Source organism: Rhineura floridana, chromosome 8 (assembly GCF_030035675.1).
Source record: "Rhineura floridana isolate rRhiFlo1 chromosome 8, rRhiFlo1.hap2, whole genome shotgun sequence".
In the NCBI taxonomy this organism is placed as follows: Eukaryota; Metazoa; Chordata; class Lepidosauria; order Squamata; family Rhineuridae; genus Rhineura; species Rhineura floridana.
In genome coordinates, this window is record NC_084487.1 from 37,583,820 (window position 1) to 37,610,320 (window position 26,501).

Genomic DNA, 26,501 nt, shown 5'->3' on the forward strand with positions numbered 1-26,501 from the left:
ACAGCCTGTTTTACCTTTGGGCCAAATAATCCAATGCTAAATTAGCTGAGAGCTTTATTTTTAACTTGCTAACAAGTGAATATTATTTGCAGATAATAAGGCAACAATTTCCACAGTTAACAACAAGAAGACTTGGAACCAGAGGCCAGTCAAAGTAAGCAATAATGTGTGTTTCATACTCATGAAAAGGCTAAGTATGATTGTAGATTATTCACTGGGAGCCTCTTTGTAACGTGGCTATGAAAGGCGGGGAGGGGGGAACCCGAACAAACTTGACCTATCCTAGGTCCAGTAAATGGTATCGCCTCTTTTATTCCATGTCCTTTGTTCTGTAGGATCGACAGGGCTACTGAGACTCTGATATAGTATGGCCAGTTGCAGTAGAGAACTGGGCTCCTGATCCTCTAATAGTTGCATAGAAGAGGTTGTTTTAGCAAGTAACAAGACTCTCTTTTCCTCTCCAAGCTATTCAAGGTATAGGAGCACTGTCTTCTATTGCACTGAGTCATCTTGGACTCTGATGCATGTGGAAAGAATGCCAAGACTTTACAGTTCTCCAGAACTCAGAAAAAAAAGGTGGCCTGCTCCCTCTTCATAGAGCAAGAGATCAGTGGCCATGTTGTCAGTTTGTGCATGGGTATGCATGGATGCTTAATACTGTGAACAGGTTGTGCAGATATATCAAATGGGACATTGGCAACAGTTTTTTTAACTGAATTTTCCTGATTTATTGGATTGTGGTGATGGTGGGGATATGGGCTAGCATTTTGATGCCAACAACATCGTGTGGACTAGGCATGGGAGAGAAATTTGACTCAGTTTGCACTGAAAGGCAAACCTACCTAAATCAAACTTTGCAAAACAACATGCAAACCAGAACACAGCCCTCTTTTGAAATTCACACATCTTCAAATTTTACAGTGCAGTTCTCCAGCCAATATGTACAAAACTGCATATAGAAGGGTAAAGTGTGCGTATGAATCTGCATGTATCAGTGAAAGTTACATACACAAATGCATTATATTAGGGGTAATTGCTTGGCAAAAATGTGTATGTTAGGCAAAATTGCATACAAAAATGTGTATAATAGGAAAATATTGTAATAAAATGCTGATGTATTTTCATTAGGACTTTTGTTGTTTTTTAAATCACAAACACACGTGGCAACGTGGAGAACTAAATTTAAGGCTGGAAAAGTGAAAAACTGAGAGAAATTAAAATGGACCTATTGGCCCTTTCTTAATGTGGACACTGTAAAAAATGTGCATGCATGAGAAGCACCCATCCCACAGTAAACATCCATCTGGAAGCAAGCCATTAGGCAACCTGGGCAATATACATGTGGCTTTTAAATTCCCCCAAGGCAGCAGGAGAAGAGACAGCTTCATTTCCCCCCGCTTGGTCCTGTGATCCACCCTCTTCTTGACCTGATGTTTGGCACAACTGGAGTCCTGATTGCAGCAGGCAATGTATGACAGGTCCAGAGGAATAATAGGTCAGACAAGTTGTTGCTCTCCCTGCATTGGAGAATTTAAAGCTACACTTATAGACCCCATCTGCCCTATTAATTTAAAGCAATATTCTGCCACCTTAAACAGTCATGGCTTCCACCCCTGCCCCCAAAGAATCCTGGAAACTGTAGTTTGTTAAGCATGATGGGAATTGTTAGGAGATTTCACAGAGCTACAGTTCTCAGAGTGGTTTAACAATCAGTCCCTCTTCTGAGGGAACTCTGAGAACTATAGCTCTGTGAGGGGAATAGGGCTCTATGCACCCTTTACAGACTACAGCTCCCAGGATGCTTTGGGGGAAGCTATGACTGTTTAAAGTGGTATGATACTGCTTTCAATGTATAGTGCAGATGGGGCCATGTTCTCTGGGTTGTGACTTGTACTGGCTGGAAAGTTATACAATATGGATGCCCAATAGCCATATTCATTATGTTACTCCTTCCTTCCTCCCTCGCTGTGGTCAGACAGACTCTTGTTTGCTGCCCCTGGCCTTGAACAGGCAGACACAGACACAGCCCTTCCAATTTATTCTGAAGCCTGGCAGAAAACCATCTTTTCCATTCTTAGTCGATACTTGTCCTGGAACGGAGCTATGCTGGAATCAAAACCAGCTCACCTCTTGTGCTTTAACAGCTGCCTTGACATCCAAATGAGGTCAAGGTTTTCTGACGCTGTTGGGCTGTTTCACATGTTATTTATTTTTTTATTTATTCACGGTGTGGGACCGCAGTACCTTGTGGAACGCCTCTCCTGCTATGAACCTACCCGTCCACTTCGTTCAGTATCTAAGGCCCTCCTCTGGGTACCAACTCATCAAGATGCCCGGAGGATTACTACTAGATCTAGGGCCTTTTTTGTGGTGGCCCCCGAATTGTGGAACAGCTTACCAGAGGAAATATGCCTGGCGCCTACGGTATTTTCTTTTAGGCGCCAGGTTAAGACCTGGCTATACTCCCAGGCATTTTAATGTTTTAATGTTTAATGTTAATTGTTCATCTTAATGTTTTAAATTTTCCTGTTATTTGAATCGGATTTTATTGTGACATGGTATTTTAACTCTGTTTTGTACACCGCCTAGAAAGCTACTAGCTATGGGCGGTTTAAAAATGAAATGAAAAATAAATAAATAAATAAATAAATAAATTTATATCCCATCCCTCCTCCTGAAGGAACCCCGGGTGAATCTGGGTTTGCCGCCATATGTATGCTCAACAGGAAGCTGCAGCCAGTCACAAGGCCCTGATGACTGTGCCCATCGGTTTGTCACATCCACACTTTACCTTTTCACATACACACCAGCAGGGCTTGTGTGAATGTTTTCTGGTGGGACCCAGTGCCTTTACTGGAGGGCATCTGGTGGAAGCTCCAGATGCATTGGAGGCACAGTATGGCAGGACTATGTAGGCACCTGGTGGCTGAGTAGAGGTCAGCATCTGGCATGGGCATGGAAAAATGATACCATTGCTTGTTAGTCTCCAGCCATGCACTTGCTTTGGCCTTCTTGTCCTCCTGATGCCTTCTGATAAGGTGCCTGCTCATCAGCACTTAGAGACAAAAGCTGGTACTTTCACCTGCATACTGTCACACAAACCGCTGCTAGCACATACCTAAAATGGTGATGTGGCCACAGGCTGCAGAAGAGAAGGCTGCAAGAACAACAAAAAAATTGGCCCTCTTGTTTAATGCAGTTCCCTGTTACTGTAAGGCAGAAGTTGCCAATGTTGTTGCACTAGAACTCCCATCATATATGACTATTAGCTATGCTGGCTGTGGCTGAGGGGAGTTTGAGCCCAACAAGAACTGGAGGGCACCACATTGGCCACTCCTGCGGTAAGGGACTTTGCGAGGCAGTGCCAAAAGCCAGACTCTTATGGCTATTTATGTATCATGCTACCTATCTATGGAGACTGTTTACTGGGGACAAAAGCATAGCCTGTACAACTGGGGCTTTGCTTATACTGAGCATCTGGGTAGGTGGGTTTCCTCAGGCAGGAGGCAGGAGCACTGGGCTCATCCACATTTGGCAGCCCTGAGGGTACTTCTTCAGCTTAACTGGACTGTTAGCAGCTTGGAACATCATCGTTATGTCCCCTTGCTGAATTTGTACTCGTGCATTAACTTGTAAATTGGCGCAAAATCTGTTTTGTTAGCAATTTTCCATTTTAACCATACTGTGCAAATAACTCCTTTCTTTTTCCTTGTCTTTCCTTTTTTAAAAAAAACCTTGTATTTCAACGTTTCAGGTACCATTACTATGGCATTGCAGTAAAAGAAAGCTCCCAGTATTATGACGTGATGTATTCTAAGAAAGGAGCAGCCTGGGTCAATGAAACAGGAAAAAAGGAAGTAACCAAACAGACAGTGGCGTATTCACCACGATCCAAACTGGGGACGTTGCTGCCAGAGTTTCCAAATGTCAAAGATCTAAATCTGCCAGCCAGCTTGCCAGAGGAGAAGGTGACTCTAGTGAAATAGTCATTGGTGTTTTTTTTTCTTCCTCTCTGTTGATGAAAGGTTGATCTGTTGGGGGGGGGAATCACCCTTTGAAAAGAGTGCGTTTAAGGATGCCCTGGCTTTGTTGATGAGGGACTTAAGGGTCAATCCACACCATACATGTAAAGCACACTCAATGCACATTTTAAGTACATGATCCCTGCCCCACCCAAGAAACTTGGAAACTGCAGTTTGTTAAGGGTGTTGGGAATTGTAGCTATCTGAAGAGAAACTACAGTTCCCAGAGTTCTTGGGCTTTAAGTCATGTGCTTTAAATATATGGTATGGATTTTGCTCACTAGAAACAAATATTTCCTCCCTCATCTTAAAGAATTTGTTTTGCATTTTATATGTGAGAGGTGCTTTCTTCCCCAAAGAGCCAATCTACAAATGGGAGACCTGTGACTAAATGTCCCAATGTAATTTCTTTGGTGAAAAACAGCTACAGGGAATGGGGATATGTAGATCAGATCCACAGGGCAGGGGTGATGATGGTGATGATTAGAGTTATAATTAGAATTAGATTTAGAATTTATTACCTGCCCTTCATCCAAAGGTCCCAGGGTGGGTTGCAATAGTTTTAAAACACATAATTAAAAACAGTTTAAAACAACCCGAACAACTTCACAGAAAAAAGAGTGGGTCCTAAAAATATACATCTCAGGTGTTGAAGGCCAAGGTGCGTCTTCAGCATTCACTGAAAGTTGTGCAATGAAGTTGCCAGGGGCACCTCAGTGGGGAGGGAGTTCCAAAGCTTAGGGGTTGCCACAGAGAATGCCCTCTCCCAGGCCACCACCTTCCAAACTTTCAGGGATGCTATTACCCTGATGTAAATTGTCACCCAATCACATATCTCCCACACGATGTCAAGTTTGGCATATAGACTATGGAAAATATTTATTTATTTATTTATATGATTTATATGCTGCCCTTCCTCCCAGCAGGAGCCCAGGGTGACTTACAAAAGCACTAAAAACACTTAAAAACATTATAAAAACAGGCTTTAAAATACATTAAAACATCTTTTAAAACATTTTTTAAAAAGCTTTCAAGACATCTTTTTAAAAAAGGTTTAAAACATATTGGGTTTTAAAAAAAAGTTTCAAAAACATATTAAAAAGCAATTCCAACACAGATGCAGACTGGGATAAGGTCTCAACGTAGAAGGCTTGTTGAAAGAGGAAGGTCTTCAATAGGCGCCGAAAAGATAACAGAGATGGTCCCTGTATATGTGTGATCCTTGGGGTCATAGGGGTAGAGTGTTTTAGCAGATAACCCATGGTTTGTTTCTGTCTAGAGCAGGAGGAAGATCCCCTTATTGAGGTGATTCTGGTGTTTGTCCTGTCTTGACTGCGAATGGTATGGAAGCCCATTTTGCCAGAGAAGATTCTGGGCTGGGGGTTTGGTGTTGGTAGAGGGGAACCTGACCCAGGTCATGGGACCGAGTTGGAAGTCAAAGTGCATGGCAGGACCTCAGATAGCTTCAAAGAGACAATTTGCTCTGATGAGGCCTAGAGCCCAACTGAGCTCTGCTCTCTTGCTGGGGAACACAGAGCTTAAAGGAGGCACTCTTGTGGCCTAGACTAACATTCTGCCAGTTCTCCATTAGTTCCTTCCTGAGTACGTTCTTATATTGGTCAGTTTATCTGGGGAGTCTTAGGCTTGGGAATGTTTGGCTAAAGGTCTCTGGTTAGGGGCTACTGTTTGTGAGGCTTGGGCCTTCCACATTCTGCACCCCTGGACCTCTTGACTCAGTCAGCCCCTCACAATATGTGATGTTCTTGTGTGGGCCCTGTATATTAAAGAGCAGACACACACTCTGAGATTGCTGAGCAACAAATAACACTTTACTTTGTTTGACACATCTTATGTAACTCTGTCATCACTACTGCTAATTAGTGACATTAACTGTAACTGCACTACACTCCCAGATCCCATATATTACACTCTCTATATGGATTGTAAAGGGGACTGTTCGTAGCTCAGTGGCTTCGTAGCTCAGTGGTTCGTAGCTCAGCGTGCAGGAGATTCCAGGCTCAAACCCTGGCATCTCTAGGTAGGGTTGGATATGTCCCCTGTCAGCGGGGACATTAGACTTCTCTTTATCACCTCTTCACCCTGGCTTTTGACACCTGAGATGTATATTTTAGGACCCACCCTGTTTTTTGTGATGCTGTGATTTTAGGTTGTTTTGTTTCAATGATATATTTTTAAATCGTTGCAACCCACCCTAGGACCTCTGGGTGAAGGGCGGATAATAAATGTTAATAGTGATAATGATAATGATAAGAAGGTAGATGGACCAGTGAGTCTGCCTCAGTATAAGGCAACATAACACAGCTTCCTACGCTCCTAATGGCCAAGTCATTGTCTGGAGTCAGGCTCATGACGATCTTATAGTAAGGCAGTCAAATTATTATGTTAAATAGACTATCTTTTTAAAAGAAATTATCTTTTTCTTTCCAGGTTTCTACTTTTATTATGATGTACAGAACACACTGTCAGAGGATACTTGATACTGTAATAAGAGCCAACTTTGACGAGGTTTGTAGAAAACAAATTAAAAGACTTTTATAGGGAAAAGAAAATAATCTGTATTGCACTTGTGAATGGTGGGGAGCCCTCTCATACTGATTGGCTGAGCTGCTGTGATGGTTCAAAACGTTAAGTTGTTCTGGGTGCTAAACAGTGTGGAGGCTAAGACTATATGACAGAAGGCCAGTTGTCAGTTTGGCTGGGTTTAAACCTTCACAGTGGCTGGCTGAGAAAGAGGTTTTGGGAGGCAAGGGAGCTAAAGAACAAGAAGCACGAAGGAAAGGAAGCTGAAGGAATGGTGCAGAATAGGCAATGGAAGGAGAAGCAGGAACCTGAGAGAATAATAGCGGTAGAACAGGGGGAGCCAACATGGTGTCCTCTAGATGTTGTTGGACTCCAACTCCCAGCAGCCCCAGCAGCATTACCAATGAGAGTTGATGAGAGCTGTAGTCCAGCATCATCTAGTGAGGGAGGGGTAAGGGAAAAGAAAGGTGTGAGAATGGCTGGTCAATGTACAAACAGGTGCAGGAAGTGGGATGAAGAAAGTAGTGGTGGCTTGAAAATAAGGCACATGGGGAAAGAATGGGTGCCAGAGGAACAGGGCTGAAGAAAGGAGAGCCAAGTAGAAAGTATGACTGGAGCAAGGCTACACAGGGACCCCAGAAACAGGAGGGGCTGCTGTGTACTATTGGCATGAAGGAATTGTTCAGGCAAGGGAACACAGGGTAGCTAAGCCTTGAGCCTTGACCTTGATGGCAAAATTGTGCCCGTTGTGGCTTCTACTGTCATTGCAGATTGTGACCTGGCAACCCTATGAGGGCTTCCAGAGCCAAGACATTTGTGGGATGGGGAGCTGAATGTCACATATTGGCCTGGGTTGTTTTAACCCATGGTTTAATTGTGAATGTGCCTTCCCCTGCCACAAGGATCTACACATGGCTTCTTCCACTCTCCATGTGGTGCTCATGTGGTTCAAAGAAGCCATAGTATGCCTTGTCATGTTGTCTGAATACAGGCTATGGCATGTTTGTTTTAAACAAAACCAGAAGTGGTAAGCCAGGAATAAACTAAGGAACGTTCAAAATTAAACAATGATTTAAGATAAACTGTGGTTTATTGTAAGAACAAGGGCTTTCTCAATTACAGAACCTTGTCTCTCTCAGTCAGTCCAGATAACCAGTATTTGTCCACGAGTACCAACACATTTTCCTAGAGTAGTCTCTGTTATTAAATGGGTGAGAAATAATTGGAGTTACTGGACGAAGTTCAAGATTTGGTATATAAGGCCCTTAATGAAGACCCTTAGTATGGCACCCTCCAGATGTTGTTGAATTACAACTCTCATCATCCCTGACCATTGGCCATGCTGGCTGGGATGATGAGAATTAGAGCCCAACAACATCTGGACTCCCTGTCTTAACTGCTTGGGACCATATGTGCTTCAGTCTGTGGAACTTACACTTTTGCAAGTGCCACGAAATGTTTATTCCGCATTTACAAGGAGTTGATCTTTTAGTGTGGCAGCTCCCTGTCTGTTGACACTAGGCAGGCACCCTTGCTATAGTCTTTTAGATGCCTGCTAAAAACGTTTTAATTTCAGCAAGCCTTCTCAGACATTATAGATGGGATCCATTGGCCAGTACGTGTTCGAAAGCATTCCATCAATCTAACAGACAGTGTTTATTTGAGTTTATTCTTTATCTGCTAGCTGCTGCTTTTCTTGCTCAGATTTGGGTTTTCTTGCTCAGAAAAATATCAATATTAATATCATATTTTCAAAGGAAATATTGATAAATTATCATTCATAAAATCAATGTTTTAGATGCGGATTTTTTATTTTTAAAATCCATTTTCAAAAATAGCCACGGAAATTTGCTACATTAAAATCCAATCCTAATGATTGAAAATAAGTGAATTAATAGAAAATTCAGTGCTAAATCCGAATTGGGGGGAATTCTAGCACATCTCTACCAGACATAGGATTTAGACACCTGTATTCATTTTTTAAAAGAAATGACTGTGTTTTAATGACAATTCTTTTATGTATATTTGGTTTTCGAATAGGCTTTGCAGATTTTAGCTGCATTTTGTCTACAGTTTTTTGTCTAGACTGCTTAGAGCTTTTTGATTCAGTGACTTATACATCTTTCTAAATAAATAAAATGCAATAACAATAGTCTGGGGCTAACAGCTGCCCACATGGGGTGAGATAAACTGTGGGCATGGAAGATGCTGTTTCTCTACGCTGTTTCTGGAGTTTGACTATCCCCCTGCTGTGAAGTGGTGCTGCCAATAGCGGCCAGCAGGGCAACAGTGCTTACCTGGCCTCCCATCACTGGCATCACTGTGGAGCATTGGGAGGGACAAGCTGGAGGCGAGGTTTGATGCAATGCACATGCACTGGAGGGAGCACCGGATTGGCTCCACTAGTGTATTTGTACCGCACTGACTTCACTGCCGCCTTGTCCCTCTCCCAGTAGGCCGCAGCGATGCCAGTGACAGGAAGGCAAGTGAGTGACACCACCCCACCCTCTTCCACTGACTGCTACTGGTTGTTGCTCTGTTTTGTTGTTGGTATGTGCCTTCAAGCTCTGTTATCTAGGCAATAAAATATTGCCATTCATTCCTTATGTCCTGGTGCACTTCTAGGTTCAAAGTTTTCTTCTACATTTTTGGCAAGGGATGCCGCCTCACATGCTTCCTGTATTGGGTTCTTCCACAGTAGTAAATATAGTTGGCGTTTGTGATTCAATATTGTATAAAGCTATTTCTGGAGTCTTGATGCCAACAGTATTGCAGGCATTACCTGATAGGTGAGTATATTCTACTAGACTGGTGTGTGTGTGTGTGTGTGCACGCATGTATTTGAGAAATATGATATTACACAAAGGCCCCATCTGCACTACACATTTAAAGCCGTATTATACCACTTTAAATAGTTGTAACTTCCCGCAAAGAATCCTGGAAACTGTTTAGTTTAAGGGTGCTGAGAGCTGCTAGGAGCTTGCTATTCTTCTCACAGAGCTAGAATTTCCAGAGTATTTTAACAACCAATTCCTCTTCCCAGGAAACTCTGGAATTGTAGCTCTGTGAGCAGAATTGAGGTCTCTTAATAAGGGTCTAGGCATCTCTAAGAGAGAACTCTCAGCAGCCTCACCAAAATATAATTACCTGGACTTTTCCCCAAAGGGGACAGGATCCATGAAAATTAAACAAAATGAGACCAATATAAATTTGTAGCATAGATAGACCCCTTATTATTTCTATGTTCTGGACAGATGATTGGCAATAATAGTGAAACTGGTGATAATGACCAGACGTATATCTATAATACTGTTGTTAAAAATGAACTTTCGCCTAGAATTTAGCACTTTATAGAATTATCATTTTGCAAACTTTGCGTCTGATTTACTTTCTTTCCTGTCGAATTTGTAAAAGATATAAACATAGCTGTTCAATTTAGCAGTTACATATATAGATGCATGTTTCGTATGCTTTTGTATGTATTTCATATTCCATCCTGTAGGTTCCCATTTTATAAGACATTCAGAGTGCAAGGCTATACATATACAGTATATGCAGAAGGGACAAGTTGCATTCAGTTCAGTGGGCCTTAAACTGGACACAGGAGATCAGTCTTAAAGGTTCAAGTACAGGCAAAGGGTGGGTTAGAGAGAGCCATTGGTTTTTCCTGCCTACAGGCATGAATGCAAAGAAAGAGGCTCATCCTAGACTTCTGAAGTGGTACTTTCCCTTTTCAGCTTGACACAAGTGATCCGCAAATTTGCCAAACAACTGGATGAGTGGCTAAAAGTAGCTCTTCACGACTTGCCAGAGAACCTGCGGAATATCAAGTTTGAGCGTATGTATTACATAATCTCATACTTTGGTCAAGAAAATAATATGCTGCTATCCAACGTAGAAAACTAATGTAGAAAATATTTGTCCAAAAATCCTATTTCTGTTGCTTTTTCTCTTTCTGTTTCTCTCTCTCTGCCATTTACCTACATCATTCTGTTAGTCCTTATGCCATCCTCAGCAGCATCAGTGCTGAAATAGTTATTTAACATTGCTGATTTAACATCAACAAAAAGTAGTTACAAGTATATACATATCTAAAACAATTAAATCAAGTTCATATAGAAAAACAATTTCAAATCCAGTACAGTTACAGACTGAGATAGAAAAACTTCACTCAAAAGGCTTGTTTAAAAAGGAAGGTGCTGAAAAGACAATAGAGACGGTGTCTGTCTGATAAGTAACAGGAGGGAGTTCTAAAGGGTAGGTGCCACCATGCTAAAGTCCTGATTCCTACATTATACAGAATGGACCTCATGTATCTGCAGGAGGCTCTCTCCTGCAGAGTGCAGTGATTGGCTGAGAATGTAAGGGGTGAGACAGTCTTTTAGGTATATCACTTCCTTGGCATAGCATTGAAGTTTGATGAATGAGTCACAATTAATTGATCATTCTTTTTGGGTATGTGAACCAAGCTGAACTTTCTCTTCACTGATGGCCTGGACATAATTTTAGCAAAAGCAAACCATTAAAGATTTTGGACTATTTGAATACAGCTTGAGGCCTTTCCTCAGAAAAGGTGGCAGAGTTAAAAATGGAGGCGATCAAATTGCCCTATCTCCACAGGAAAGGGCACTACACTCTTTCAGGCATGCTTTGTAGATGCCTGCAGTGCACATCACCTATTGATAAAGCCTGCTTTATTTCATGGCTCTCAATTATTCTCCTTTCATAAGTGCTAAATTCCACATCACAAAGTTAAAAAAAGAGAGAGAATGAGAATGAGATGAAAGGGGGAGGGAAAACTAATTTAGGAGAAGGATTAGGCATTGATTAGCATGAAAAATTAAAATCACCTTTTGTTGAGGAGACCCAGAATATAAACTTCTCAATAATATTTTTGTAATTGCATAGTTTATTCAAAAGTTATAGGGTGCAATCTTTCTCTCGGAATTGAATGTGTTTCACTATTAGCTTTAATAAAGCAGAAATGCATCCAGAGAGAATGATTTGGAATGTTTTCCCCTTGGTTAAATCACTCAGTACTAAGAATATGATGTATTCTGTATTTGTTTTATTTATGTCGTTTTATGGTTGATTTTATGTCTTTCACTGCCATGATAATTTTTTAAAATATTGGCAGGAGAAATTTATTTGCAAATAATAAACAAAAAAACAAGCAAACAAATAATTGTTATAGCAAAAATATGTTGTGATATTAGGTCTGTGTATTTTATGTTGTTGACCTACAATGCAATCCAAGATTTATCTACTTAGAAGTAAGTCCCAATGAATTAATGGCACTTACTTCAAGGTAAGTGGGTATAGGATTGCATCCCTAATCAGTTATTTAATTTCTTTGGCAACCATATTCCGCTATAGATCAGTGCAATTCAATATAATATGAACTACTCTTAACATGTTTGATTTTATCTTCAGAACTTTAGATACATCAACCATAAACACCAACAAATGCTTACTTACCAATTGCTTAAAAGATTATGAATATGAATAATAATATAAATATATTATTTGGATTTATTCCAGGAAATCTGAAAATAGAGATATAAATTTATATACTAGTAATAAACAAATACAAGCAGATAAAGTGGATTTTACTCAATGCAGAGTCTCACAAGTGAACTATGGATTTTGTTTCCATAAATGGACCCAGATTTTAGATTGGTGTATTATAGTTACTTGCCCCAAATCAGAGAAAGTTAATCCCACTTAAGTCCCATTGAAATCGACAAGACAGGTTGGTCACAGCTAATATAAGGCTGCAATCCTATACCTCTTACTTGGTTGGACTCAGTGGGACTTACTTCTGAATAGACATGTATAAAATTGTGCTGTGCCATAGATTTCAGTGGACATTGGACTTGATACAGAGAAAATCAGCTGCACTAATGTGGCTTCCAAAAATAGGCCCCTTAGTAAAAAGTAAAAAAAATACTGCCTCAACTAAAATGCAGAAAATATTATACGTTTTGTTTGTTTGGTACCAAAATGCTTACTTTGTAAATATCTCCTTCTTTGGCAGTATCCAGAAGATTTTCTCAAATTCTTCGGAGGCAGACATCCTTAAATCATCTTTGCCAGGTATTTTGTCTGACTTTGTTCCAAGTTTATTTTGTCTACTTATGATTTATGAATCCTCTTCCTTGCAGCTGCATAAGTATTAGGGCTGAGCCAAATTTTCTCAGAAAATAATTTTCTGACATAATATTCTTTTATGAGCTCCTCTTGAACAGCTGGAGAATTTCAGACTTCTCCTGGAGAATATTTGGTGAAATGGCCTCTCAGGTTTTGGCTTCCATGTACTTTGGGCACCTCTGTGGATCCAGTTTTAATATTATTTTAACATTGTTGAAGGAAGCCAATGGGCTTGGACTCTACTCCTTCCAATCATCCTTTCTTAGCTCATTGCTTCCGTCATCTGCCAGAACAAACTAACAATAGAATGTTGTTCAATATTAAGTGAGCCAAAATCTATCAGAGAAGATTTTTTTTAGAAAAAAACTGATGGAGAGTCAGTCCACCCAAGAATAATCAGCAAAATACACACACACACACACACACACACACACACACACACACACACACACATGTACACGCACACACACACCAATTTCACTGCACACAAATAGTGTGGAAATTTTTGGGAAGTCATTTTCACCCAGCCCTAAGAGAATATGTACTATTTAGTTGTTCCCACCATGTTAAATTCTTGGTGTATAATTCAAGAGATAAACCAAAATCTTGTTACATTGATTTAAAAATGCATTAAAATCCGGAAAATTCAGAAGCAGGAAAGGTACTCAGAAGTGCATGCAGTTTCCTGTGAAGAGTTCTCTAATTGGTGCAAGCTGCAGTGTTCTGTCTTAGGCCACTGGGTAGATCTCTGCAGATCTGGGCAAGGTCCAGAGCAAAAACTACCCACAGGAATTTGTAAAGAAACAGCAGCGACCCCCAACACTCCTTGCCCCTAACGCCTGCTCCTTCCTGTTCGTTCTCTGAACCCAGTTCAGTAAGTATTTAGAGGAGGCTTTTCTCCTAAGTCAGACCATATCCCATCATCTCTTCCCACAAGTTTTTAAAAGGTAGCCTTGCTCAGCTGCCCAACCTAGGCCTATGGTGTGTGTGTGTGTTTTAATGTAGAGAGAGACACTCCTTTGGGCTTCCAAGCATATCAAGGATTGTGTCTCAGTCCGTCACTAGTACTGGTAGTTGTATCCCTGAGGACTGGGCTGGGCTAAGTTCATAGTATAGGGGAGCCACTTACACTTTGGCAAGGTGTTTTTATCTGTCTAAAGTGTACATCCCAGATAACCCTAGTTATGGGATGGCTTGGAAATACAATGAATAATACCCTAATTGGTCTACTGCATCTGCACACTGTTTTGGGGTGAAACCTTTAGCTGTAACAATAATAGTACTAGTAATACTAGCAGTGATCGTTCTTCTGCCTTCCTTTGCACCTGCTGTACCAAAGGGGCATCAGCATGGAGCTCAGTGGAGGTAAAGGCAGTGCCACTGAGTGGCATCATTCGGCTACTCCGTTTATTGAAGGCCTCACACAATGATGTACCACCTCAGTTCACTGCTAAAGAGAGAAGTGCCAGGGGAAAGCACTCCCCGGAATCCCCATCCTCTTATCTTAAAGCCTCCCCCCAATGCATGAGAGCTGGTTGTGGTCATAATATTCACTCTACTTTATTCTTATTTCACATGTTTTGGGGTATGGCTTCAAATGTGTTCCTGTTATTGTGCCCCCATACAAATTAAATGATGCCCCAGTTTCAGGCATAGGGTGTGCAATTTCAGACGCCTCTTTGCATGAAACCAAAGCGGCAAATTCACAGTGTAAGGGTTTTACTTTTGAAGTGCTAAAAGGTATGGATTAGCCTTCGGTGTGTCTGAAGGAATAAGCCTACAGACAGGGCCCTTGCATATGCACAGATCAAGGACAATGATTCAGACTCTGCTGTGTGTTTGTTCTTCAATGCATGTGGATAAAGAAAAGGGGCTTTCTTTGCCATTTTTTTAAAGACTGTAGAACAAACACAGGGAAAGAACTGTAAGATTAGCTAATTAATTTGTGGGGACTGGTGAGTAAGGACTAAGTTCAGGGGTGTCTGTCATGACCCACAACTTTTCTAAAATACAGTCAAGGAGAAAATCAACTTAGTGAGACTCACCAAGAAAGCGTATAAGGGGATAAAGTCTATTTTTAAGCTAATAAACCATGAGCTAATGAGTTGCTTGGATTGGATTATAGGCATCAAGGACCGTGATCCACAGTGCAGACATTACATTCCAAATGCTGGAAGACTGGAGGAATGTGGACCTGAACAGCATTACCAAACAAACGCTGTACACCATGGAAGATTCACGGGAAGAGCACAGGAAACTTATAATACAATGTAAGAATACAAAGTCCTCCACTATGATGAGTGAGTAGAGATGGGAGCGAAATTCAATTCAGTTTGCGTGTAAAGGTGAAGCTACCTAAATTGCACTTTCTGAAACAATATGTGAACCGAAACACAGCTGACCTGCAAAATTTGCACTGGAAAATTTGCACTTCAGAATTTTGCAATGCACTTTTCCAGGCAAGTAACGTATACAAAAATGCACATATAATTAGGGGACCATGTGCATTAAAATGCATATATTAGTGAAAATAACATACAAAAATACATTACATTAAGGGAAAATGTTTTGCAAAAAATGTGTATATTAGGCAAAATTGCATACAAAAATGAATATATGGTTGCCCATATGTTTCCGAGCTCGATTCAAAGTGCTGGTTTTAACTTATAAAGCCCTAAACGGCTTGGGACCGCAATACTTGTTGGAACGCCTCTTCCGATACGAACCTACCCGTACACTGCGCTCAACATCAAAGGCCCTCCTCCGGGTGCCTACTCAGAGAGAAGCCCGGAAGGTGACAACGAGAAAAAGGGCCTTCTCAGCGGTGGCCCCCGAACTGTGGAATACTCTTCCTGATGAGGTACGCCTGGCGCCAACATTATTATCTTTTTGGCGCCAGCTAAAATCCTTCCTCTTCTCCCAGGCATTTTAATATTTTGATATTCAATATTTTAATATTTAATATTGTAATTTTTAACACCTTAACATCTTCACATCCTAATATTTTAACTTATTTAATTTTAATATTTATTATCTGTGTTTAATTATGTTCGATTTATGCTATAATGAATCTATTTTAAAGTTGTTTAACTTATGGTTTTAATTGTATATTGGTTGTTTGTCTGTTGTGCACCGCCCAGAGAGCTTCGGCTATGGGGCGGTATATAAATTTAATAAATAAATAATAAATAAATAATAAATATACTATGATAAATTTGCAATAAAATGCTGATGAATTTTCATGAGGACTTTTTAAAAAAATCCTTTGGAAACTGATGTGGGAATGTGGAGAACCGAACTTAAGATTGGAAAAAAGAGAAACTAAGAGACACCAAAATGGACAGATTCTTCCATCCAGGCAGGTCTGGACTTCGTGGCAGATATAAAGTGAGCTAAAGTAGTTGCTCTTTGACATCAACTGAGAAGACCTGGAAAAAAAGTGAAAAATTTGGAAAAAAACAAAGAAAACAGGTTTTTTCAAATTTCTGTTTTTTTCTGGGCCTTCACATCTTTACTCCTCCCGACATCCACATCCATTGATTAACAGTGCAAAAGACACTAAGTGACCTGCAGTGGGAAGATCTGTGGGGAAAGAGCAGCTGCTTAACCCTTTCCCACCCAACTGTTTGTTTGTCCACTCAAAATTTCTCCCTACTCTCAGCAGCTGTCCTACCCACAAGAGAGAAGAGAACAGGAGGCGACACAATTACATACAAGGGTCTCAAATGCTTTTAGTCCTTCTGACCATTGTAATGCACTTGTAATATTTACACGAGCTGATTACAGGAGCCAGATTCAAAACAGCGTTTTGGGAGATGGAGCCAGGTGCAAAAAGGTGACTCAGGAGGAGGAGCCAATTACCTACTACATTTTGCGAGTTATGCATTGGGAAAACATGCATATACAAGTACAAATCTGCATCAGAGTTACTACAGATCAAAGATTCTAACAGTCTCATTGTGGGGGGGAAACTTTTTGTGGTTGCTATTAAACAAGTGGGAGTCAGAATCCCTTGCAAATCTAGTGCAAATTGTCTACCAGTGTATCTACCATCTGCCCGTTCCAGAGTTAGCGTTCTCTTAATAACACAAGAAGGAAAGAGGCTGAGATGCAGTTGTACAAGCCTTATGTCAAATGCCTTAGGAAATATCCTGTCATTGGTATTTTCCCCCAAACACCTTAACAGCAAACAACTATTGTTGCTGTTGTTGTTGTTAAGAGATGGAGCATGTCAAATATTTAAGGGGAGGGCATTCCACAACACTAAAGGTCCGCTTCCTATGTTTTGTGGATTGGACCTCCTGATAAGATGGTATCTGCAGGAGGCCCTGGCCTGCAGGGCGCAGTGATCAACTGGGTATATAAGGGATAAGACTTTGCTATGATCCAACCCTGGTGATGCTTTAAAAGGGTATTTACATGAGACTGGTAGTACCAGAATTAGAATGGCAATGCATATTTGAATGTGCATCCTATTAATATCCATGCAGAACAAACAGAGGGCATCTACACTCAGATGCGCATTCCAGTGCACATCCAAATACTCATCAGATTGACTCCCATGGTTCCTGATCACATAAGCAGAAGCCTGTTAGGAAACATTTTTAAATGAACAAACTTGTTCACAACTGGTTTATATTGGAATAAATTCAGAATCAGTGACTATCCATTGCTTGAGCAAAGCTAACTTATGCTACACTGTTGTGTTTTGTAGCAAAGAATTGTTTTCAGAAACTTTAGACGTTTTCTTGCATTATATGGAAAACAGCTTCTTTTGTTCTATCTGAATTGTCATACTTAGGGGTGGTAGTATCTGTCAGTTTCAGTTCTCTCAGTTTCTCATTTTTCCAATCTTAAATTGAGTTCTCCACATTTCTGCAGCACTTTATGGGTTTTTTTAAAATCATCCTGAAATTTTTTTAGCTTTTTAGGGTAATTTGTCCTAATAAACATATTTTTGTATGCAGTTTTGACTAATGTACACAGTTTTGCAAACAGTTCCTCCTAATATACAGTAATGCATTTTTGTACGTTATTTTTGCCAATATATTCATTTTTATGCATACTTTCACCAAATATATGTGTTTTAGTAAGCATTGTTTGGTTGGACAACTACATCACAGGATTCAAATAAGTGCAAATTTCAAAGGATGGCTGTGTTTCAGTTATATTGTTTTGGAAAGTGTGAATTTGACAGATTTGGCTTTAAATGCAAACTGAATTATGTTTCTCCCCAATCCTTAGTCATAGCATTGCCCAGAGAAACTAGAAAAGCCAGTTAAAGAGTATAATCACGATCAGTACAATTACTGGCAGCAGATATACAGGACCTTACATGTGCTGAAGAACCATATACGGCAAGTTCAGAGCAAGAACATGGTGCAGTAGCTCCCACTTTGTTCAGTGGGGCTTACCCACAAGTGTATATAGAATTGAAGCCTTAATCATGTTTTATTTTTCTGCTGTGCTTTAAATGGAATGTTGTCCTTGTTTATCATGAGCCCCTTGGATCAACGGGATAAAAGTGGCCTAAAACGTTTTAATTAGCAAAAATTGTAAATAAATAACTATGTTTAAAGTGTACTTTCTTGTGGCATATCTGAAAGAGGACGTTAGCTATATAGATAATATCTGGAAATCCCTTTGGGTTCATTAGGTGTGATGATTTTGTAGGTTTTTATAGGACAAAGTTTGCCTTTTAGTTACTCCAAATAAATATTGCTAGCAGCAGTTATGGAATGTGTTTGCGGAGTTTTGGAGCGTTTCCTGGTGGGAAGGCCATCAACACCTCTTGGATTCAAATAGCATCTTTATGCATTTCTAAATCAATTTCATGCATGACCTTTTTTATCAAAGGGTCACAGCCTCGCTTTAGCACTTGGAAGAATGACGATCATAGCTGTGTCTCTGATTTGCAGGCAGTGCTGAAAAAGATAACCAAAAGAGGGAGAGAAGGAGGGAGATCAAACACAGCAAAAGGCTCTAGCTTTTCCATTTTTAAACAGGGAATGTATTAATACAGTTAAGTAACTTACACAACATGGTATGGAAAATGAAGAAAGTGCTAGTAATTGGCTTATGGTTTCCCCCTCCCTCCTTTTCCCTTCAACAAGAGGACAACAGTAATAAATTATTTGGATCATTGGGCTTTTATTTTGCTAGTATATCAGGAGTTCGATCATCTTCTGGAAGAGCAATCACCCATTGAATCATATGTAGAATGGCTGGATTCCATGGTGGACAGATGCGTCGTAAAGGTCAGTAGGAAAAAAATATAGTGTGTAGCCATGTGCAATGTCTGAAAAAACTCAAAGTGTGGAGCTATGTGTCCAGCACTTGATTAATTCTCTCTAAAAATGAAACATTTCAAAGCGTTTCTCCCACTTACGGCTTTCTCTCAGCTCAGACAAAAATGGGGTGGTGACATTGGCAATCTGTGAGCCAGAGGGGGGGGGGGAAAGATAGGAAGCTGCTTTATACTGAGTCAGACCATTAGTCCATCTTGCTCAGTACTGTCTACACTGACTGGCAACGGCTCACCAGGATTTCAGGCAGGAGTCTTTTCCCTGCCTTACCTGGAGATGCCAGGAATTGAACCTGGGACCTTTTCCATACAAAGCTCTACCTGTGAGTGTCAGCCCTTCCTGGCTGAGAAGTGAAACGAGCAGCAACCAGGCTGTTTGCTGGAGTGGGGAATGTGAACTTGTGGAAGACTCTTACAAGGTTGGAGAGCAACTTTGGCATGCAATGTGTCTCTCCCTGAAGCCTTAAATTGCCTGGGCCTTTGTTTGGGCTCTTTCACATTAACATATCTTTTACAGCTCTGTGATGTTGAAATGATGAGCGTATAATGAGAGCCCTATTTACCCAACACCTACTGCTGCTAGATTGTTAATTTTATTGCATAAAAGATCATGATAACCATATCACAAAGAAAAAGAAAATATGTATTTTAGGAAATGGAGCCAGTGAAATGTCCATCACTTATGCACAGACACTGCAATTTATCCAACAGAAAAATACTACTCAGGGAAACAACTGCTAATCTACTCCAGATTAACCAATGTATATTCTCATTCTCTATTGAGTTAGTAATGCACTGTGAAGCAAGAAATGCTAGCAATTGTTGCACATCCCAAGTTCGGATTTTATGTCTCCAAACACTGAAATTTCTGGATATCTTGCCAAGTTAAATCAGCAAATAAAGCAATGTAATATCTTACTAAAATGAATTTTGAGATAAAGTAACAAAGCTAGGATCCTCCTCCTGCTCCCTGTATTACTTCCTTGTGGCTCATAATAGAATACAAGAGGAAAAGGCAGAACCAGAGGGTAGACTGTACCCCTACTACTGGGCAGAATTTCCCTGTTTTCTTCTACATGACTCAGAAGTGAATGTGATGGACTGCAGCTATTCAGAACTTGACTGGCTGCACCAACAGTTTGACTCAGCAGAAGACATCTCCTTATATCCTTGCACAAGGTTCAATCCAGTATGCTGAAGTTCCATTGAAATCTTGTTGCTTTCAGTGGGTGCTTTATTTTCAGTGACGTTTAAGCATAGTTAATTTTCGACAGTTTATGCATGTGTGCTTAAACTTTTAAAATAACACTTGGAAAATGTGGCAACCTGTTTGTCTGTTTTTAAATCATGTTGGAGGATCCTTGTTCAGCCAGTGGCTCCTAGAATACATTTGTGTTACTCCCAATGAATCAGACGCAGAATAAGTTAGTTGCATTTAGGCCACACTGAAATCAATGGGACTTGAGTTCATGACTAATTTTGCACATTGATTTCAATGGGTCCTCAGTGCAACTGACTTAGTTTGGATCCAACCCATGGTTAATCTGGCCATGGTGGTTAAACAAGCCACAAATCTGCTTCATTCAAATTCTTTTGCATAGCACATGATGTCTAAGACTCTTAAATAATTCCTCTGGGTTGTGGTTTCAAATTTCTTTTGAAAGGAACGCTGCCTACCGTCTACTCAGCTATAAATGGGAAAGTTAGCAGGGGCTGACAAATGAAGTTCCTTGACAGAAACACTAACAGGTTTTCTGAGCACAAAATGACCCGAGGCTTCTGGAAGTATTTTCCCCAGACCTACCCCCAGCCCCTTTCCAAACATCTGTAACCCACTCATTTCCCCAATCATGCCAAAGGGTCTCTATGGGGCCTATGACACTTTGCTTCCAGGCCTGATAAGCATGGCAGTTTCTCCTTTCCTTAGTGCAAAATACCCTAGTGGCTTGGCATGCAAATAGGACAGAGATGAGCATGGGGACTGGTGTCATGATTGTCGAAGACACAATGGCACTTTTGACACCCCAAAGCAGAGGAAACCAGTGGTATTCCCCCATGCAGTTTCTAGAGGGTAGGTGGGGGTATTTGTGGAGATTTCTCCCAGGTGAAGGATTACAGGTCCCCCCAAAAATGGGTTCTGCCTTCTCCTCCTTCTCAGCTTTCTGACAGTATCTCTCCCACCCACACCAGTAAAGCAATTTAAGAGGAAGAAGTAGACTTCCAGACATGTAGGACATTTTTTGAAATCCTTCTTTATTACTATTCATCTACAATTATAATTGGGCTTAGCTATCTAACAAAGAAGATGGAAGAACATAAACAATGTTGGCTTTTGCTGAGCATATGCAAGTACAGTGAAGATGCATCTGAATCACATCCATTTCTTTTTATTGGCAGGTAGCTGCTAAGAGACAAGGCTCTTTGAAGAAAGTTGCTCAGCAATTCCTCTTGATGTGGTCCTGTTTTGGCACAAGAGTAATTCGGGATATGACTTTGCACAGTGCTCCCAGCTTCGGTACTTTCTCTTTCTCTCTACATATGGAAGGATGAGCCATTTGGCTCCATAGCAGAGGCCATCCCGATAACAGATAGTAAAAGTATTTTTTTTAAAAATTGCAAAAAAACCCCACAAGCAAACAAGAAGAGGGATCAGTTTTTCAACACACACTCTAATTTGTTTTAATTCTAGCTGTTTAAGTTTTCCATAGCAGAATATTATATATGTATTTTTCATAAGGCTCACCAATGTTCTGGTTATGCACAATATGAAAAAAGACGGCATTTTACATTTGGTCTGCTAACAAAACGGCTGTCAGTGATGACTCATATACTATGTTGGTCATGGAACCCTATAATTTGGACTTCCATTGATTTGTGCCACCCCACCCAATTTCTTTCTGTGTTGCTCAGGCAGCCTGATGAGTTAGTGAGCTTCAGACCACTGCACATTCGGTTCTGCCAGCAAGGGGCAAAATAGAGAACAAAAATGACAAGAAAAATCTAGGTACCACTGCACAGAGTTCCCACCTGTTTCCCCACCCTCTCTTTTTCTTGTAGCTGGCTGCAGGAAGACTTATTGGGGCTAAAAGTAGACTTTTCTCTCTAGCCATAAGAACATAAGAAGACCCCTGCTGGATCAGATTGAGGGTCCATCTAGTCCAGCATCCTGTTTTCACAGTGGCCAACCAGATACCTATGGGAAGCCCACAAGCAGGACCTGAGTGCAAGAGCACTTTTCCCACTTGCGATTCCCAGCAGCTGGTATTCAGAGGCATACTGCATCCAACAGTAGAAGTAGAACATAGGCATCATGGCTGGTAGCCATTGATAATCTTATCCTCCATGAAGTTGTCTAATCCTCTTTTAAAGCCATCCAAGTTGATGGTCATCACTACCTCTTGTGGGAACAGATTCCATTGTTTAACTATGCTCTGTGCAGGGATGTGCTAGAATTCCACTCAATTCGGTTTTGGTACCAATTTTCAATTAATTTGCTTATTCTCAGTCACTGAGAATCAGATTTTAATGTAGTGAATTTCAGTGGCTATTTTTGAAAATGGACCTTTTTAAAAAAAAAAATCTGCCTCAAACATCAGTTGTAAGAGTGATAATTTATCAGTGTTGCCTTTTTAAATATCGATAATTCCTTCAAAATAGTGATATTTTAAAAGGAAATATCAATATTTCATTTTAAAGTATTTATATCAATATTTTTTCCAAGCAAAATACCCCCCACAGATTGGTAAAAGCAGCAGCTGGCAAATACAGAGTAAAGTCGAATCAATGCCAGCCTCTTGGTCAACTGAATTCTTTTGAACCGGCACTGGCCAACAGATCCCATCCCTGATGCTGTGTGAAGAATTACTTTCTTTTGCCCATCCTGAATCTTCCAACACTCAGCTTCATTGAATGTCCCCTAGTATTATGAGAGAGAGAGAATCTTCCTCACAGCCAGCTATAAGAGAGAGCAGATACTGATGGCAATGAAAGACAGACAGTTCCCACACAGAAGGAACATAGTGTACAGTGGCAGCCAGTGAGGTAGCTCCCTAGTAGCAACTTCTAGTTATTCTTCCAGGGCAAATGCGGGGGCAATGAAATTGCTGTCCTTACCAGAAACAGATGGGAGAAACCAAAGCAAAACAAAATTCCATTTCCTCTAGTCTGGTCCCAATCATGTGTGGACCTACGTTCATAAAGTGTGCTTGGAATCACATGTTTGTCTGCTTGTTTTCCCAAGATTTGACTGGACCAATATTGAGGGACCAATAGCAGGACTACATAGGGTCGGCAGGTTTCTAAAAGTAACACAGATTCTGTTAATTGCTTTTCGTTTGTATTATTTTATCCTCAGGATCTTTTCACCTTATCCACCTGATGTTTGATGACTATGTGTTGTACTTGTTGGAATCACTCCATTGTCAGGAAAGAGCAAATGAGCTGATGAGGGCAATGAAAGGAGAAGGAGGAACAGGTAAGCTGCTTTATTTGCACGTGGATCATCTTTAACCACAAATGGTCCATTGGGGAAGGACCATAGTTCAGTGGTAGAGTATCTGCTTTGCATACACAAAGTTTCAGGTCCAATCCCCAGCATCCTCAGGCAGGGCTGGGAATGTTCCCTGCTTGAAACTCTGGAGAGCTGCCGCCAGTGAGTGTTAACAGTGCTGAGGTGGACCAGCGGAAGGCAATTTCCTTTGGTCCTAATACATCCACCCACCACTATGCCAGAAAAAGGTTACAGCAGGGAAGCCTACTTTCCTTTTTGGCGGACATACCCAAAAGGTATCCTTTATTTATCTATGTATAGATTGCCAACTTATAAATATTGTGGTGGTGTTTAAATACTGGGATCAAGTCTTGGGGTATATGCAGAACTTGGAAAAGTTACTTTTTTGAACTACAGCTCCCATCAGCCCAATCCAGTGACCATGCTGGCTGGGGCTGATGGGAGTTGTGGGTTAAAAAAGTAACTTTTCCAAGCTCTGCATATGAAATATTTAACAGGGTGTGACATTCCTTTGAACCCAGCTACAGTGGATCCAGAACATATCTCAAATATATAGAGAGATCCTATTGGTCTTTGAATCCTGATTAGCCAGGTGTGGGCATTTTTCCTCTGTTATGTAACCTATGTAGGAAGGGAGAGAGTGCCATTATAATCCTGCCTGATCCATTGTTGGGGCTAAAACAGTGTACAGCTGTCATGTGATAATGTGTGCTGTTACACAGGCACTGAATCTTTCTCTCTGTCACACACACACACACAGAGTGGTGGTCATTTTTAGCTCTTGAAAATATGAGGATCCACCATACACACACACTGGGATTGATGGAACCTCTCAAGTTGATTGATCTATATGTGATTAAATTTCATTAAATTTCATAGTGAATAATAAAGATATTATTATGATTATTATTGCATTTTGAAGAACATCCATTGTCATGGTACTCAGAACTTTGCATATATTCTCTGTTTGTTTTTTAATTCAAATATTATTGGGTCTGGTGTCAGCACTCAGCATGGTGGGGCAAATGCCATGGCCCCCGGGGCCTAGAGGGCCCATTGCAGCTGACACCAACCTCTCTTTATATATAAGCTTCCTGGCTTAGCACTTTTCTTTACATCACTGGGCAATAAGGCTTTTCAAACAAACAAGCAAGCAAGCAAACAAACAAACAAACAAATAAATAAGAAAAGCCTTATGGCCCAGTGATGTAAAGAGATGTGCTAAGCCAGGAAGCTGCTGCTATCTTCACTTCCTTATCCCCAATGTACGTGGGTCCTATTCTGACATACACTGCAGAGGTGCCTAGAAGTAATTCTGGATAGTGAAGGTGAAACTGAAACTAGGGTGATCCTGTGTCCTACGTTAGAGAGGATGTTCCTCTATTTGAAGATGTCCCCTATTTTAAGAGTTTTCCGGTCCAAGACTTAAGATAGAAACATACTCATTGTTCTTCCGGTTCCACTGTGTCTCCACCTTTCTCTTCTGAAAACAGAGGCACATCATGCTACTCAAACCCCACCATTTTTCCCTTTAAAACCTGGTGAGACCTGCTTGAGTGCATTTTTAAAAAATCTTTTCTAAGAGATTTCACAACTCATTGGCAGCAAAACCCATTCCCCCTCCAGGTGTGCCTAGTGGAAACGCTTTGATCTGGCAGCTAGTGTGTTTACAGCCCAAGTTAAAAAGAAAGAACTCTGGGAAGGGAGAGTAGGTTGGTCTTGAAATTGCCCATCAACAGTTAGCACTTGGACGGCAGACTGAGCAGACACAGGCCACCTGATCACTGTCTTCCCCACTATGATGAAATGCATTGTTTTCCTATGTAAATTATAGTCATCATTTCTAAATTTGCTTCAATAGATATAAATTAGATATGCAAATTTTGTGCAAAGCTGTGGCCTCTTTTGTACACTTCTTTCTTTCTTTCTTTCTTTCTTTCTTTCTTTCTTTCTTTCTTTCTTTCTTTCTTTCTTTCTTTCTTTCTTTCTTTCTTTCTTTCTTTCTTTGGGAGAACTGAAACTGACAGGTCCGTCCATTCCTACGTTGAAGGTGCTGTTCTCATTAGGAGGAAATCCCTCACTGGTCCCAGAGGCGGGGGAAGAGGATCTCTTCCCAATGCAAATAGCATCTTCACAGGAGGGATTTTTCTCAGGATCACAGCAGGGTAGGAAAGGGTTACATTTCCATCCCAGTTGCAATCTCAGCAACAACGCACTCACACAATTTTTATTTTTATTATTAAAATTTCTATCCTGCCCTTCCAGCAGGAACCCAGGGTGGCAAACAAGGGACAAAACTCTAGAAACATCTTAAAACAACTTAAAAACAAAACATCTTAAAAATAAAACATCTTAAAGACATCATTTTTAAAAAACGATGCTATTTGTATGTTTTTAAAACTGGCATGTGAAATGCAAAGATGTATTTAATCTGATGTCTAGTTAGAATCATAGAATGATAGAGTACAAAGGGCCCACGGAGGTCATCTCGTCCAACCCCGTGCTCAATCCATGATCAGCATCAGGAGTGGGGAACCTTTGGCTCTCCCACTGTTGCTGAACTACAACTCTCATCAGCCCCCAGGAAGCATGGCCCATGGCCAGGCATGATGGGAGTTGTAATTCAGCATCAGTGGGAGGGCCAAAGGTTCCCCACACCTGAAATACAGGCTGGCCCTTAGGTATTGGCATCTATGGGATTTTAGTAAATATATACCCTGTTGTCAATGCTTAATTTATATAAAAAAAAACAAGAGCGCGATGTTGATGCTCAAGTCTGTCTGGAGCCATGCTGTCTGTCCTGAAGTCCTTAATCTTCTATGTATGTGGACAGATGGTGCTTAAACAGTGATCAGGCACTCCACACATGCTCAGAGGAACTTTATCATTACTCCACAGATTTTTGGGCTGAGCTCTGGGGCAAATTAAGGTTCAAGAGAAGGGCCATAGCTCAGTGTAAGAGCACCTGCCTTGC

At 40.7% G+C, this 26,501-nt stretch overlaps 1 protein-coding gene across 1 annotated transcript in view; it reads left to right on the forward strand.

Moving 5' to 3' along the window:
* RFX4 (regulatory factor X4) overlaps positions 1-26,501 on the forward strand; it is a 59,533-nt gene that overhangs the window by 15,773 nt on the left and 17,259 nt on the right. The window contains exons 2-11 of the mRNA XM_061638934.1: positions 93-154; positions 3,755-3,968; positions 6,471-6,548; positions 9,189-9,352; positions 10,301-10,401; positions 12,601-12,659; positions 14,839-14,983; positions 18,876-18,970; positions 21,415-21,532; positions 23,372-23,491. Coding sequence (XP_061494918.1) covers positions 93-154; positions 3,755-3,968; positions 6,471-6,548; positions 9,189-9,352; positions 10,301-10,401; positions 12,601-12,659; positions 14,839-14,983; positions 18,876-18,970; positions 21,415-21,532; positions 23,372-23,491 — 1,156 coding nt within the window. The remainder of the gene's footprint in view (positions 1-92; positions 155-3,754; positions 3,969-6,470; positions 6,549-9,188; positions 9,353-10,300; positions 10,402-12,600; positions 12,660-14,838; positions 14,984-18,875; positions 18,971-21,414; positions 21,533-23,371; positions 23,492-26,501) is intronic.